At 54.0% G+C, this 15043-nt stretch overlaps 1 protein-coding gene across 2 annotated transcripts in view; it reads right to left on the bottom strand.

The window, feature by feature from the left end:
• Positions 1-277: 277 nt before the first annotated feature.
• LRRC4B (leucine rich repeat containing 4B) overlaps positions 278-15043 on the bottom strand; it is a 51168-nt gene continuing 36402 nt past the window's right edge. For both annotated transcript variants that reach the window (XM_054464906.2, XM_054464904.2), the window contains exon 3: positions 278-2826. In XM_054464906.2, coding sequence (XP_054320881.1) covers positions 982-2826 — 1845 coding nt within the window. In that variant the 3' untranslated portion in view covers positions 278-981. The remainder of the gene's footprint in view (positions 2827-15043) is intronic.

The following is a 15043-nucleotide window of genomic DNA, read 5'->3' on the forward strand; positions in this document are numbered from 1 at the left end:
GGCACCTTGATCGCTTCCAGCCTCCAGAACTGTGGGATGATAGATTTCCTTTGTTCTAAGTCTCCGCCTGGGTTTGGGTGTGGTGTGGCGGTGCTAGGGGAGGAGTTTAGGAAGGGAGGGAATCAGACCTTCTCTGGGGTCTCCAGGGTGAAGGCTGAGGGGCCTAAGACCACCCGGAGGTGCCCTGTGCCCACCCTCCCGACGGAGCTGCGAGGCTGGCTCTCCAGCCTCTCCTTCCGCCCCCACCCACATTCACTTTGTTTTCTCTCCTCCGTGCTTTCATGACCAAAAAAAATATTTTTTTACTTTTTCCATGTTTTTTTTTTAAAGTAATTACAGAGCAGGTAGTCGTTGACGCAAACCTCCCTTCAGTATCAAAAGTGTCTGTGGGGCAGGTGGGGCTGGGGCAGGTGGAGGCTGCCACCCCCTGCCGACGACAGGGACCGCCGGCCGGGAGCAGAGCCGGGCGCTGGGCCGGGAGCAGAGCCGGGCGCTGGGACGGGAGCTCTGGCGACGTGTCCTTCTCTTCAGTTTTGAGGGCGGAGGAGTGGGAGGGAGGGACGGGCGTCAAACTGCAAAAACTGAACCGTAAAAGGAGGGTGTCTGGGGCCGAGGGGAAAGGACACCCCTGGAAAAAGCTCCTCTCTCCCCTGGAAGGCGGCGGGCCGGGAACGCTTGGTGGGAGAGCGAGGAGGAAACGCGGAGAACTCAGGCCACTTCTCCTGGGTCCCACGTCCCCTCCCGTCACCGGGGATTGGCGGGGGTGAGGCGAGGATCCCAGAGACTCCGCTCCTGGAGCCCCACCCTGTCCTCACTGGGGGTCCGAGCCCCAGATGGGGCTGGAAGCCACCTCTCCCCAATTCCCTGCGTGGTCCCAGAAGGTGGGCTGGGCTGTGGGAAGGAGGGGTCCCGGTCAGGCTGCGCCCGGGCTGGGGCTGGGGGGGGGTGCTCCACGCCCCTCGCCCACCCGGCCCCGCCGCCTCAGATCTGCGTCTCTTGCACGTTCTCCTTGGAGCCGCTCTTGAAGAGCAGAGGTTCGTGGATGGAATTGAGGCCAGGCGGGCCTTTGCCCCCGCAGCCCCCGCCGCTGGGGTTGCTGCTGTAGTGCGCCTTGAAGGCGGCAGCCACGTAGTGGTGGTGGTTGAGGTGGTCTCGCTCCAGGGCGGGCAGGGCCAGGTGGCTGTCCCCGCCCACACCCCCCCCACTGGCCACGGCGGCTGCGGCGGCCACGGACACGGCCGAGGCGGCGGGCAGCTCGTCCTCCACGTTGATGATCTCCACGGTGCGCGTGGGCCCGTGGTGCTTGTGGAGCTGGTGCTGCTTGCGCAGCTTGTAGAAGGCCACGAGCATTACCGCGGCCATGAACGTGATGGCCACGAAGCAGCCGATGATGATTTTGGTGGTCTTCATGACGTCGTCCAGGTCCTTGAGGGCGTTCTCCGTCACATCCGTGATGGGCACCGTGAACGCCTTCTCTGTGGGCCGCGAGGAGCGCGGGGCAGGTGCCGTGGTAGAAGACGAGGCAGGGCCGGCCGCGTCCCCAGGCCGGCCCCCGCCCCAGACACCGTCCGTCGTGGGCCCTGGCGGTTCCTTCTCCGTCCCCCGCGGCTGCAGGGCTTCCTCTCCGGGCTGCGTCTCCAGGGTCTCCACGGTCACCGTGGTGAAGTAGGTGTAGCCTCCACTGCCCCCTCCAACACCACCACTGCCCCCAGGGCCGCCCCCGCCGCTGCCGGTGCCCCCGGCCGCCACGGGGTCCACGGCCGAGACGTTGAGTGTGGCCGAGGCGGTGGTGTTGCCGGCTGAGTTCGTCACCATGCACGTGTACTGGCCCGTGTCCTGCACGGTGACGTTGGTGAAGTTAAGCGTGCCGTCATGCAGGACGGAGATGCGCACGCGGTAGGAGCCGTGGGTCATGAGGGTGCCGTTGGGCGTCAGCCAGTTGACGGAGGTCATGGAGGTGCCCGTGCGGCATTTGAGCTCGGCAGCCATGCCCTCGGTGACGTTGAGGTCCGTGGGCGGCTCCACGATGACGGGCGCATAGCAGGTGAAATGCGACTGGTCCAGCTCCCCAATGTAGCGCCCCTTGAGGCCGGCGGGCGCATGACAGCGGGCGCAGCACGTCGTGTTGCTGGGCACCGTCTCCTTGAGCCACCAGCTCAGCCAGAGCACGTCGCAGTTGCAATGCCAGGGGTTGTGGTTGAGGTGCACGCGCTCGAGGCGGTGCAGGGGCGTGAAGAGGTCGTGGGGCAGCGACATCAGGTTGTTGTGGGACAGGTTGAGCTCCTCCAGCGACTTGAGGTCGTCGAAGGCGTTGCGCTCGATGGTGGCTACCTGGGCGTGCATGAGCCACAGCTTGCGCAGGCTGGTGAGACCCTGGAAGGAGCCCGGGCGGATCAGGTCCAGCCGGTTGCCCGACAGCTCCAGCTCCTCCAGGCGCACCAGGGCCGTCAGGTTGGGGATGTCCTTGAGGTTGCACATGCCCAGGTTGAGGTAGCGCAGGTTGACCAGCCCCTCGAAGGCCGCCTCCGAGATGTACTCCAGCCGCTTGAGCTCGCCCAGGTCCAGGCGCCGCAGCGAGGGCACGCGGTTGAAGGCGTAGGAGGGGATGCTCTCGATGGGGTTGTTGCGCAGCCAGAGCTCCCGCAGCTTGGACAGGTACTCGAAGGCCTGCGTGGGCACCGTGGTCAGCCGGTTGTCAAAAAGCTCCAGCGTGTTGAGGCTGGGCAGCCCGTTGAAAGCGCCCACCTCGATCTTGCGCACCAGGTTCTTGCTCAGCTGCAGAATCTCCAGGTGCCGCAGGTGCTTGAACGTGTCCGTCCGGATCACCTGGGGAGAGGGAGACACGGATCAGTCACGGAGATACTGATGTGGACCGTGGGGGGATCACCAAGGTCCTGGGCGCAGGTGGGGCCGGGTGGCTGGATCTCCCATGCCGCGCTGTGACGGTACGACCATATTGAAACATGGTTTGATGAGTTTCTTATAAAGTTAAAACTGGAGTCAAGGCTGGGTGTGGTGGCTCACGCCTGTAATCTCAGCACTTTGGGAGGCCGAGGCAGGTGGATCACTTGAGGTCAGGAGTTTGAGACCAGCCTGGCCAACATGTCTCTACTAAAAATACAAAAATTAGCCAGGTGTGGTGGTGCGTGTAATCCCAGCTACTAGGGAGGCTGAGGCACGAGAATCACTTGAACCCAGGAGGCGGAGTTTGCAGTGAGTCGAGATAGTGCCACTGCACTCCTGCCTGGGCAACAGAGCAAGACTCCATGTAGAAACAAACAAAAAAACTGGATTCAAGAATTTTGGGGGACCAAGCACAGGGGTGGCTCATGCCTGTAATCCCAGCACTTTGGGAGGCTGAGGTGGGCAGATCACTTGAACCCAGGAGTTCAAGATCAGACTGGTCATCAGAACATAGACCCCATCTCTACAAAAATAAAAATAAAATAAAATAAAATAAAATAAATTAGCCAGGTGTGGTGGCATGTGCCTGTTGTCCCAGCTACTAGGGAGGCTGAGGTGGGAGGATTGTGTAAGCCTGGAAAGTGAAGGCTGCAGTGAGCCCTGATCATGCTACTGCACTCCAGCCTGGGCAATGAAGTAATACCCTGTCAAAAAAAAAAAAAAAAGAAAGAAAAAAAAGAAAAGAAAAGAAAAGAAAAATGAAAAAGCAAGAAAATGAAAAAAAGAGAAAAAAAGATAGTTACTTATAAAGTTAAAACTGGATTCAAGAATTTTGGGGACGGCCAGGCATGGTGGCTAACGCCTGTAATGCCAGCACTTTGGGAGGCTGCAGTGGGTGGATCACCTGAGGTCAGGAGTTTGAGACCAGCCTGGCCAACATGGTGAAACCCCGTCTCTACTAAAAATACAAAAATTAGCCAGGCATGGTGGCACATGCCTGTAATCCCAGCTACTTGGGAGGCTGAGGCAGGAGAATCGCTTGAACCTGGGAGGCAGAGGTTGCAGTGAGCTGAGATCGTGTCACCGCACTCCAGCCTGGGTGACAGAGCGAGATTCCGTCTTGAAAAAAAAAAAGAATTTTGGGGGCCAGGCACAGTGGCTTATGCCTGTAATCCCAGCACTTTGGGAGGCCAAGGTGAGACGATCACCTGAGCCCAGAAGCTTGAGACCAGTCTGGGCAACATTGGGAGACCTTGTCTCTACAAAAAGAATTTAAAAAGAAATATAAAAACAAGAATTTTGGGACTGAAGAGGAAAAAACTTTTGAAAAAAAAGTTAAAACTGGAGTGGCCATCCGACCCAGCTGTTCCATTCCTGGGTATTTCCTCAAGAGAAATGAAGGCAGATGTCCACGCAACGGCTTCTATGTGGGTGTTCACAGCATTTTTTTCTCAGGACTGCCTAAGCTGGAGACATCCCAAATGTTCCTCAGCAGGTGAATGGACAAACACTGCGAGGTGTGGCCGTGTGAAGGATGCTGCAGCTCAGCCATGAAAGGGACCTGGCTACTGTGACCCCCTGGATGAATCTCTCAGCTCAGCCATGAAAGGGACCTGGCTACTGATGACCCTCTGGATGAATCTTTAGAGGGTTACACTGAGCAAAAGACGCCGAACACAAAGGAGCTGGCGCGGTGGATCCGTCCACACCATACTCTGGGTGTTCTAAGTGGATGTCTCTGCATGTGTGGGTGGGTGAGGTATCTGGGGCAGACAGGGAAGGGCATTAGAGAGCTTTCTGGGGTGACTGAAAGGTGCTACATTGGCGTGGTGGTTACATGATGAAAAGTGACTGTTAGGACTCCCCAAACTACACTTAAAATGAGAATATTTTATTCTATGCCAGTGATACTTTATTTTATTTTATTTTATTTTTGAGACAGAGTCTTGCTCTGTCACCCAGGCTGGAGTGCAGTTGCACAGTCTCGGCTCACTGTAACCTCCGCCTTCCAGATTCTAGCGATTCTTCTGCCTCAGTCTCCCAAGTAGCTGGGATTACAGGGGCGTGCCACCATATCTTGCTAATTTTTGTATTTTTAGTAGAGATGGGATTTCACCATGCTGGCCTTGAACTCCTGACCTCGTGATCCACCCACCTCGGCCTCCCCAAAGTGCTGGGATTACAGGCGTGAGCCACCGTGCCCAGCCAATTTTGTATTTTTAGTAGAGACGGGGTTTCACCATGTTGGCCAGACTGTTCTTGAACTCCCAATCTGAAGTGATCTGCCTGCCTTGGCCTCCCAAAGCGCTGGGATGTTACAGGTGTGAACCACCACGCCTGGCCACTATACATAGTTTTAAAAATGAAAAAAATAAGGCTGGGCATGGTGGCTCAGACCAGTAATCCCAGCACTTTGGGAGGCCGAGGTGGGAGGATCGCTTGAGCCCGGGAGGTGAAGACAAGCCTGGTCAACAAAGCAAGACCCCCATCTCTACAAACAAATACAAAAATTAGCCCTGTGTGATGGCGTGCACCTGTGGTCCCAGCTACTCAGAAGGCTAAGATGGGAGGATCGCTTGAGCCCAGGAGGCCAAGGCTGCAGTGAACTGTGATCGTGTCACTGCACTCCAGCCTGCGTGACAGAGGCAGACCCCGTCCCCAAAATAAATAAATAAATAATACAAAATGAAAATACTAATACCAGCAACTAAGACACATTGAACACATCTTTGGTGCCAGACACTGTTCTAAACGCTTTGTGGGTAATAACTCTTTTAATCCTCCAAACTGCCCTGTGAGATGGGCACTATTACCAGTCCTTATTCGATACCTGCAATTCCAAAATTCTTGAGGCCCTAACAACCAGATTTTTCCAAACTTTGACACCAAATCCCACTTGGCAGCAAAACCTGATCAGAACTCACGTGAAGCTATTTATTTATTTATTTATTGTATTGTATTTATTTATTTATTTTGAGATGGAGTCTCGCTCTGTCGCCCAGGCTGGAGTGCAGAGGCGTGATCTCGGCTCACTGCAACCTCCGCCTGCCAGGTTCAAGTGATTCTCCTGCCTAGCCTTATAAGTAGCTGGGATTACAGGCACGCATCAACACGCTTGGCTAATTTTTTGTATTTTTAGTAGAGACAGGGTTTTGCCATGTTGGCCAGGCTGGTCTCGAACTCCTGGCCTCAGGTGATCCACCCGCCTTGGCCTTCCAAAGTGCTGGGATTACTGGCGTGAGCCACCTCACCCAGCCACATGAAAGTAAAGCTTTTATTGATGCCACTCGTGACTATCCAAACATTTCATTCTAGAAATTCCCATGTTTCAAGACCACTAAGATATTATAAAACCTATACTGTCTATTACTACGTTTCTAATATCAGAATGTCAAAACGCATCAGACCTCAAGAGTTTCACACGAAGGATGATGAATTAGGCCCAGGGAGGTGCAGTGACTTGCCCAAGGTCACACAGAAGTGGACAGCGAGTTGGGATTGGATCCAGGCCCTCTGGTTCCAGAGTCCTGGCTCTTGACCTCTGACCCTGGCTGCCACCTCTCAGGGCTGGGGCTGGGGTCCAGTGCTGGGTCAGAGCACGAGAGGCAGGATCTCACAGGGTCCTCACTACTGATGACCATGCCGGGTACACTGAGGCTCAGAAGGCCACACAGCCATTGGATCATATTTGCAAAGCCCAGATAGTGGTGTGTGCCAGGGAGAAGGGGACAGACACTGGGGGAATGCAGTGTTACAGTATTAACGGAGGAAACTGAGAACCTCAGATGCATCCTGTGTCATCACAAAGAAGCTGAAGAATTAGGTATCAGAGTATATGCACCAAAAGAAAAAAGAGAAAAAGAGGCCGGGCGTGGTGGCTCACACCTGTAATCCCAGCACTTAGGTAGGCCGAGGCGGGCAGATCAGTTGAGGTTGGGAGTTTGAGACCAGCCTGGCCAACATGATAAAACTCTGTCTCTACTAAAAATACAAAAATTAGCCAGGGGTGGTGGTGGGTGCCTGCAATCCCAGTTACTCGGGAGACTGAGGCAAGAGGGAGGCAGAGGTTGCAGTGAGCCGAGATTGAGCCACTGCACTCTGGCCTGGGCGACACAGTAAGACTCCATCTTAAAAAGAAAAAAGAGGCCGGGCGTGGTGGCTCATGCCTGTAATCCTAGCACTCTGAGAGGCCAAGGCAGGTAGATCACCTGCGGTCAGGAGTTCGAGACCAGCTTGGCCAACATGGCGAAACCCCATCTCTACTAAAAATACAAAAAATTAGTCGGGCATGGTGGCAGGTGCCTGTAATCCCAGCTACTTGGGAGGCTGAGGCAGGAGAATCTCTTGAACCCGGGAGGCGGAGGTTGCAGTGGGCCAAGATCGCCCAGTTGCACTCCAGCCTGGGTGATAGAGTGAGACTCTGTCAAAAAAAACAAAAAACAAAAAACAAAAAAACAAACTGGAAGGACATACTCCAAGCTTTTCTTAGTAGTGAACTTTATCTGTTGGGAATTATGGACAATTTTTATTGTTTTGTGATTTTTTTTCCTCAATGAGCAAAAATTACTTTTATAGTAAGCAGGAATAAAAACAAAACCAAACCCAGATATACCTGAGAGGCACCCAGCATAAGAAATGGTAATATTCATGGCATAGGCACAGTCATAACATAATAATAATTTATGTCGGTGCTGTCCAGTAGAAATAGAATGTAAACTACATGTGTAATGTTTGGTTGTTTTGTTTTAAGACAGAGTCTCACTGTGTCACCCAGGCGGAAGTGCAATGGCACAGTCTCGGCTCACTGCAGCCTTGACCATCTGGGCTCAAGTGATCTGCTCACCTCAGCCTCCTGAGTAGCTGGGACTACAGGCATGTGCCAGCACACCTGGCTAATTTTATTTTATTTTAATTTTTTGTAGAGATGGGGTCTCCCTATGTTGCCCAGGCTGGTCTCAAACTCCTGGCCTCAAGCGATCCTCCCGTCTCAGCCTCCCAAAGTGCTGGGATTACAGGCGTGAGCCACCACAATCCAGCCCACATGTGTAATTTCAAATTTCCTAGAAGCCACACTGAAAAAAAAAAAAACCAAACAGGTGAAATCAACTTTACTAATATATTTATTTAGCTCAACAGGTCCAAAATACGCCAATTTGAACCTGTCATCAGATGAAAACTTGCGATTGAGCCATTTTGCACTCTTTATGGTGGAGCTTCGAAATCCAAGGAAACCCAACACGTGTTTTACACCCAGGGCGTCCAGGGCGCCTCTCAGTAGCAATGCACGCAGTCCCCGAGCCCAGCCAGCAGCCCCGATGCTGGCGGCTGCCCTGTGAGATGCTGCAGGTTTACTTGGCGCTCAAGGATGCTCTGCAGACACAGTCGCCTTTTGTCCATCCAGCAGCCCTATGAACAAGGACTGTGATTGCCCCGTTTTAGAAAGGAGGAAACAGGAGCCTAAAGAAGTGGCTTGCTCCATGGCAGAGCTGGGCAGGGCTGGCTGGAGGCTGCGCCCCTCCCCATCTCGCTCTGCCACCTCACACCCACCCATCGCCATTCCCCGTGGACAGACACGGAAACAGAGGTCACAGATGTGGTGTGAAGAGCAGAGACCTGTTCAAATCCCTCCTCCCCCGTCCTGGTTGTAGGGCCTGTCACTTGAGCTCTCTGTACCTCTGGGCCCACTCTTACCACGAGGAGGATGATGAAAAGCACTTCAGAGGGTGAGGGAGAGGAGATGAGGTCCCAGCGTTCAGGGGTGCTCAGCACATCGTCATTCTCATTGTTATTATCACTGGCGTTGAGAAACTTGTACCATGCCCTTGGGATTACAGCCCTGAGCCGTCCACTGAAAGGCGGCTGTTAGGGCCAAGAACCGCCCTTTTTTTTTTTTTTTTTTTTTTTTTGAGAGGGAGTTTTGCTCTTGTTGCCCAGGCTGGAGTGTAATGGCGTAATCTCGGCTCACTGCAACCTCCACCTCCTGGGTTCAAGTGATTCTCCTGCCTCAGCCTCCCAAGTAGCTGGGATTACAGGCATGCACCACCACGCCCGGCTAATTTTTGTATTTTTTTTTTTTTTTTTTAGTAGAGACGGGGTTTTACCATGTTGGCCAGGCTGGTCTTGAACTCCTGACCTCAGGTGATCTGCCCAACTCGGCCTCCCAAAGTGCTGGGATTACAGGCGTGAGCCACCCTCCCCGGCAAGAACTGTCTGACTGCATCCTTTCCCGCAGAAAATCAGGGCCGCCCCGCTCCTGGCTCCCTGTCCTCTGACCCCCTGTTCCAGCCTCTCCTCTCCATGCCAACGGCCCCAGTTGCACCTCAGCCCTCTGCCTCTCCCACTAGGCCCTAGAAAGTTCTGTTTAGGCAGGGCGCATGCCTGTAATCCCAGCTATTCGGGAGGCTGAGGCAGGAGAATCGTTTGAACCCAGGAGGCGAGGTTGCGGTGAGCCAAGATCACGCCATTGTACTCCAGCCTGGGTAACAAGAGAGAAACTCAGTCTCAAAAATAACATAACATAACATAACATAACATAAAACATAACAAAATAAAAGTCTGTTTATACCCACAGATCCCCTATCCCTCCCCTGGGCCCTTCACAATCCTCCCAGGACTGCCGTCAGTCCCAGCATAAGACTCTCCCGTGCCGCGCTATGCTGCCCACCAAGGCGACGATGACAGTGAGAGCCCATAAGACACAGTCTCTGCCCTGGAGCAGCTCATCCGCCAGGCACCACCTTCTCCTTCCTCCCTACTTGTTTCCCCCACCTCCTGTTCTGGCAAGTCCCTGAGCCCAGCAGACACACTCTTGCCTCTGGCCTTTGCGCCTGTGTTTCCCTCTGCCAGGAACCCCTTTCCTGCTTTTTTCCTGGATACCTCCCCCCATCTGTCCTTCAACACCTAGTTCCAGGGTCACTTACACGGGAGGATGTCCTGGTCCCGTCTACCCACCCCAGTCTGGTCAGGGATCCCCGGGGCTGGGTTCCCTGGAGCTCAGGGTCCAGGTGCCTCCAGGGAGGACAGGGACTGGGTCCCAACCACAGGGCATCTTGCCCAATGAAGGACTCCACGGCCTCAGAGTGAAAAGGATAGACAAAGGATAGGCGCAGTGGCTTATGCCTGTAATCCCAGCACTTTGGGAGGCCGAGGCAGGCAGATTACTTGAGGTCAGGAGTTCCAGACTAGCCTAGGCAATAAGGTGAAACCGTGTTTCTAAAATAAAAAAAATTTTTTTAAAGTGATATATACTCATTTAGGAAAAAATGTATGAGAAGAAAGTAAAAATTGGCCAAAATACATCTACCCAGAGTTAATTTATGTTAATCATTTGGCACATCCTTCCAATTTTTTCTATGCATATTATGCAGGGATATATTTTTTCATTATCTTTTACTTTTTTTTTTTTTTGAGATAGAGTCTCACTCTGTTGCCCAGGATAGAGTGCAGTGGCACAATCTTGGCTCACTACAACTTCTGCCTCCCGGGTTCATGCAATTCTCCTGCCTCAGCCTCCTGGGTAGCTGGGATTACAGGCACACGCCACTACGCCCGGGTAATTTTTGTATTTTTGTATTTTTTTTTGAGACAGAGTCTTGCTCTGTCACCCAGGCTGGAGCGCAGTGGCACAATCTTGGCTTACTGCTAGCTCCGCCTCCTGGGTTCACACCATTCTCCTGCCTCAGCCTCCTGAGTAGCTGGGACTACAGGCACCCGCCACCACTCCCGGCTAATTTTTTGCATTTTTAGTAGAGATGACGTTTCACTGTGTTAGCCAGCATGGTCTCGATCTCCTGACCTCGTGATCTGCCTGCCTCAGCCTCCCAAAGTGCTGGGATTACAGGCATGAACCATTCATTGCGCCTTGCTGTTTTACAAAATTTTGATGATACAATATACTTGCCTGGGTCCTGCATTTCCCCTTAATAACATTGTATTTTCTTACATCATGAAAAGTGCTTCAAAGACATGATATGAACGGCTCTCTAGAGTACTGGCCCACGGCTGGCTATACCTCTGTATGGACGTTGATCTGTAATTGATAGGGTGATCTTTCCTTTTCTTTCTCCTTTCTCTCTGTCTCTTTCCCTCCCTCCCTCCCTCTTTCTCTTTTTCTCTCTTTTTTTTTTTTGAGTCTTGCTCTGTTGCCCAGGCTGGAGTGCGGTGGCACAATCTCAGCTCACTGCAAGCTCCGCCTCCCGGGTTCAAGTGATTTTCCTGCCTCAGCCTCTGGAGTAGCTGGGACTATAGGCATGCACCACCACACCCGGCTAATTTTTTGTATTTTTAGTAGAGATGAGGTTTCACCGTGTTAGCCAGGATGGTTTCGATCTCCTGACCTCGTGATCTGCCTGTCTTGGCCTCCCAAAGTGCTGGGATTACAGACGTGAGCCACCACGCCTGGCCCTCTCTCTCTCTTTCTTTCTTTCTGACAGTGTCTCCCTCTGTCACTCTGGCTGAAGTGCAGTGCTGCGATCATAACTCACTGCAGCCTCAACCTCCTGGGTCCCAGTGATTCTCCCACCTCAGCCTCCCAAGTAGCTGGGACTAAAGGCACACACCACCATGCCTCGCTAAGTTTAAAATGTTGTAGACATGGGGTCTTGCTGTGTTGCCCAGCCTGGTCTCAAACTCCTGGCCTTGAGCAATCCTCTTGCCTCAGCCTCCCAAAGTGCCGGGATTACAGGTGTGAGTCACTATGTCTGTGCTTGATTTCTTCTTTTCTTCTTTTCTTTTTTTCAGATGGAATTTCACTTTGTCGCCCAGGCTGGACTGCAGCGGTGTGATCTCAGCTCTCTGCAACCTCTGCCTTCTGGGTTCAAGCAATTCTCCTGCCTCAGCCTCCCGAGAAGCTGGGATTACAGGTGTGCACCACCACGCCCAGCTAACTTTTGTATTTTTAGTAGAGACAGCATTTCGCCATGCTGGCCAGGTTGGTCTCGAACTCATGACCTCAAGTGATCCACTCGCCTCTGCCTCCCAAAGTGCTGGGATGACGGGCGTGAGCCACCGCGCCCGGCCGATTTTTTTCTTAATAGGCTTCTGCCTTGTCTAACTTCCCAGAGTGAACATGGCTAGCTTTCAGAACTGAATGAGACCTCTGTGAATGCTATTTCACAGGCAGGAGGGTGTGAATGTGTTTGCAGGGAGCTGGTGGGGGCTCAGCCTGCAGGACGCAGCCTGAGGATGGGCTCGGGCAGGCCTTGTGGGGCAGGGAGAATGGCGGAGTACAACAGGAGTGCCTCTGCAGGTGCGGGTCCTGAGGGTCAGTTGGGTCCCAAGCCGGCCTGGGGTCTCTGCACCCAGCCGGAGATGTGACTGTGCTTGGGCATGAGGCTGGGGGCTGTGGGCATCTCCTGTCCAGGGCAGGAGAAGCAGGGGCTTGAGAATGTCTCTGGCCTGACTGGGCTGGAGCTCTAAAACTCCCCGCTCTGCCAGGGGACCCCCCAGAGCTTGCATTTCTTCCTCGGAGAGAATATCTGGGGAAGAACCCAACCTGGAGCTTCTCGGAGCCAGTTCTCAGAGCTCGTTCCCTGGGACGCTAAACACCGATAGCAAAAAAACACTCTCATATCAATGCATTAGGAGCCTGCACACTCCCTCCCCGAGACTCCAGTGCACCTGGTGTGTTGAAGCTCCGTGAAACCCAGTGGGAGACAGTGGCTTTGTTTTGCTCAACTCTAGTTTTCCCAAACATAATACACATGGGACCCTTCTCACCAAACGCCGCTTATCACCTCCCTGGGAAATACTGGTGATCGACAAAGCAGGTGCTTGGTTGCTATTTCTATTAATAATAATAACATCAATAATAATAACAGGAGGAGGAGGTCCTGGTCATCACTGATCGCTAGGCAGAGAATGAGGTGGACTTTGAAAGAAAGCCTGGACCAAGAGGCTGGGCGCGGTGGCTCACGCCTGTAATCTCAGCACTTTGGGAGGCTGAGGCGGGCGGATCACTTGACGTCCGGGGTTCAAGACTAGCCTGGCCAATGTGGTGAAACCCCGTCTCTACTAAAAACACAAAAATTAGCTGGGCGTGGTGATGCACGCCTGCAATCCCAGCTACTCCGGAGCCTGAGGCAGAATTGCATGAACTTGGGAGGAGGAGGTTGCAGTGAGCTGAGACTGTGCCACTGCACTCCAGCCTGGGTGACAGAGTGAGAATCGTCTCGATAATAATAATAATAAATACAGAAGGAACAAAGGTATTGCTGGTCCATGTGCCGTCAGGAGCCCCCTGGAACTTTCCCCCTCTCTGGGTTACACTGAGATGGCCTGGGCCCCCTCCATTCCCAGCAAACACTCTCTGCCCCCCCCCCCCCACCTTCAGGGTCCCTTTTCTCAGTGGGGCCCCCCAGCTCACCTTCCCCGTCCAAAGCGGGGCTGCAGGCTTGCCCGTGGGTCGGCCAGCAGGGCCAGGTGGCTTCATGCAGCAAACTCCCCCATTTCCTTTCCATCCCCACAGCCCAGCCCTGCCTCATCCTCTCTCCCTGGGCCCGCCGCAGCCTCCTGCCTGGCCTTCAGTCTCTCCCCTCCAGTCCATCTCTGGGGTCCTGCTATGCCAGAGCTGACCCTGCCTCTGCCCTCCTCTAGACGCCTCCGGGGCTCCCCAGTGCCCTCGGGAATTTCAGCCTGCACTGGAAGCCCTGCCTGGGCATCTGCCTTTCTCCCCACTCCCCTCTGCATGGCCCCTCACTCGCAGCCCTCACTTGGATACACGTTAGCCAGGATCAGTCCTTGGACCCTCTCGCCGGGCACTCCACCTTTGCACATGCTGTTCTCTCCGCTCAGGATGCCCTTCCCTTTCATCCACTGGAAGGCTCCTGCTCACCCTCTTGAACCCAGCCCAAAGGTCTCCACTCATTCCCCCATTGCTTATTGATTGAATGGAGATAAAGCAGGTCTGCAGGTACAGAGGTGGAGAGGGGCCGTTGTCTGTGAAAGGACCTCACAACGTCAGCCTTGGAGAGCTGCTCTGAAGGCTTGAGGTGAGACTCACTCCGCTCAGGGCTTGGCACCTGGAGGCGTGTGCTGGGCACAGGCGATGATGCCCTGCAGGGCACGTGTTGCTAGGCTCCTTTTTTGTTGTTGTTTTTTTGTTTTTTTTTGAGACGGAGTTTCACTGTTTTCACCCAGGCTGGAGGGCAGTGGCGCCATCTTGGCTCACTGCAACCTCCGTCTCCCAGGTTAAAGCGATTCTCCTGCCTCAGCCTCCCGAGTAGCTGGGATTACAGGCATGTGCCACCATGCACGGCTAATTTTTTGTATTTTTAGTAGAAACGGGGGGGGTCTCTCTATGTTGGTCAGGCTGGTCTCGAACTCCCGACCTCAGGTGATCCACCCGCCTTGGCCTCTCAAAGTGCTGGGATTACAGGCGTGAGCCACTGCACCCAGCCTAGGCTCACTTTTCAGAGAAGGAAGAAGGCTCAGCGAGGCCACACGACCAGGGTTTGAGCCCTGGGCCTCAGCCCCCTCCATGCCCGCCTCTTGCCTACAGCTCCCGGAGCCTCTGCAGCACCCCAGGCTCCTGCTGACTCCCCCGGCAGCTCGGGAGGTGAGCATCACACGCCATTTTAGAGACAGGAGACCAAGGCTCGGTGAAGTCAAGTGACTCAGCAGGGTTGCCGGTCCCGGGGAGTGTGCACCTGGGGCTCCAGCCCACAGTGTCTGTTTTCCAAGTCTCCTTGGTGCCTCTGGACAGAGGACCGTGACAGCAGCGTGGCCATAGGCGGACAGCCTGAGGCTGCTCGGCGCTCAGCACGCAGTGACCCAGCTGCAGAGGGAAGGGGGTGTGAAGGGAGATGAAGGGGCACTCCCAAAGGGAGGGGGTGGGGTCCCCCCGCCAATCACTTTAATAATGCAGTTGAGAAGTAAGTGGGATGGGGGTGTTGCTGCAAAGGGAAGCCTGGTTTTGTCGAAACATGTGGCATAGGGCTGCTTTAAATAGGGAGTCTCTTTATTTTGAACAGAATTCCAGTCTATTCTCTCTCCTCTTCTCTGCAGAATGCCTGCTGAGCAGCCTCGTGGGGGATGGTGGAGGCTGGGTTTGAATCCTGGCTTTGCTGCTGACCAGCTCGAACTCCAACGCCCTGGCGGCCTCGGGCAAGTGTCCTCACCTCTCTGAGCCCACTTTCCTCAC

This window comes from Pongo pygmaeus, chromosome 20 (genome assembly GCF_028885625.2).
Source record: "Pongo pygmaeus isolate AG05252 chromosome 20, NHGRI_mPonPyg2-v2.0_pri, whole genome shotgun sequence".
In the NCBI taxonomy this organism is placed as follows: domain Eukaryota; kingdom Metazoa; phylum Chordata; class Mammalia; order Primates; family Hominidae; genus Pongo; species Pongo pygmaeus.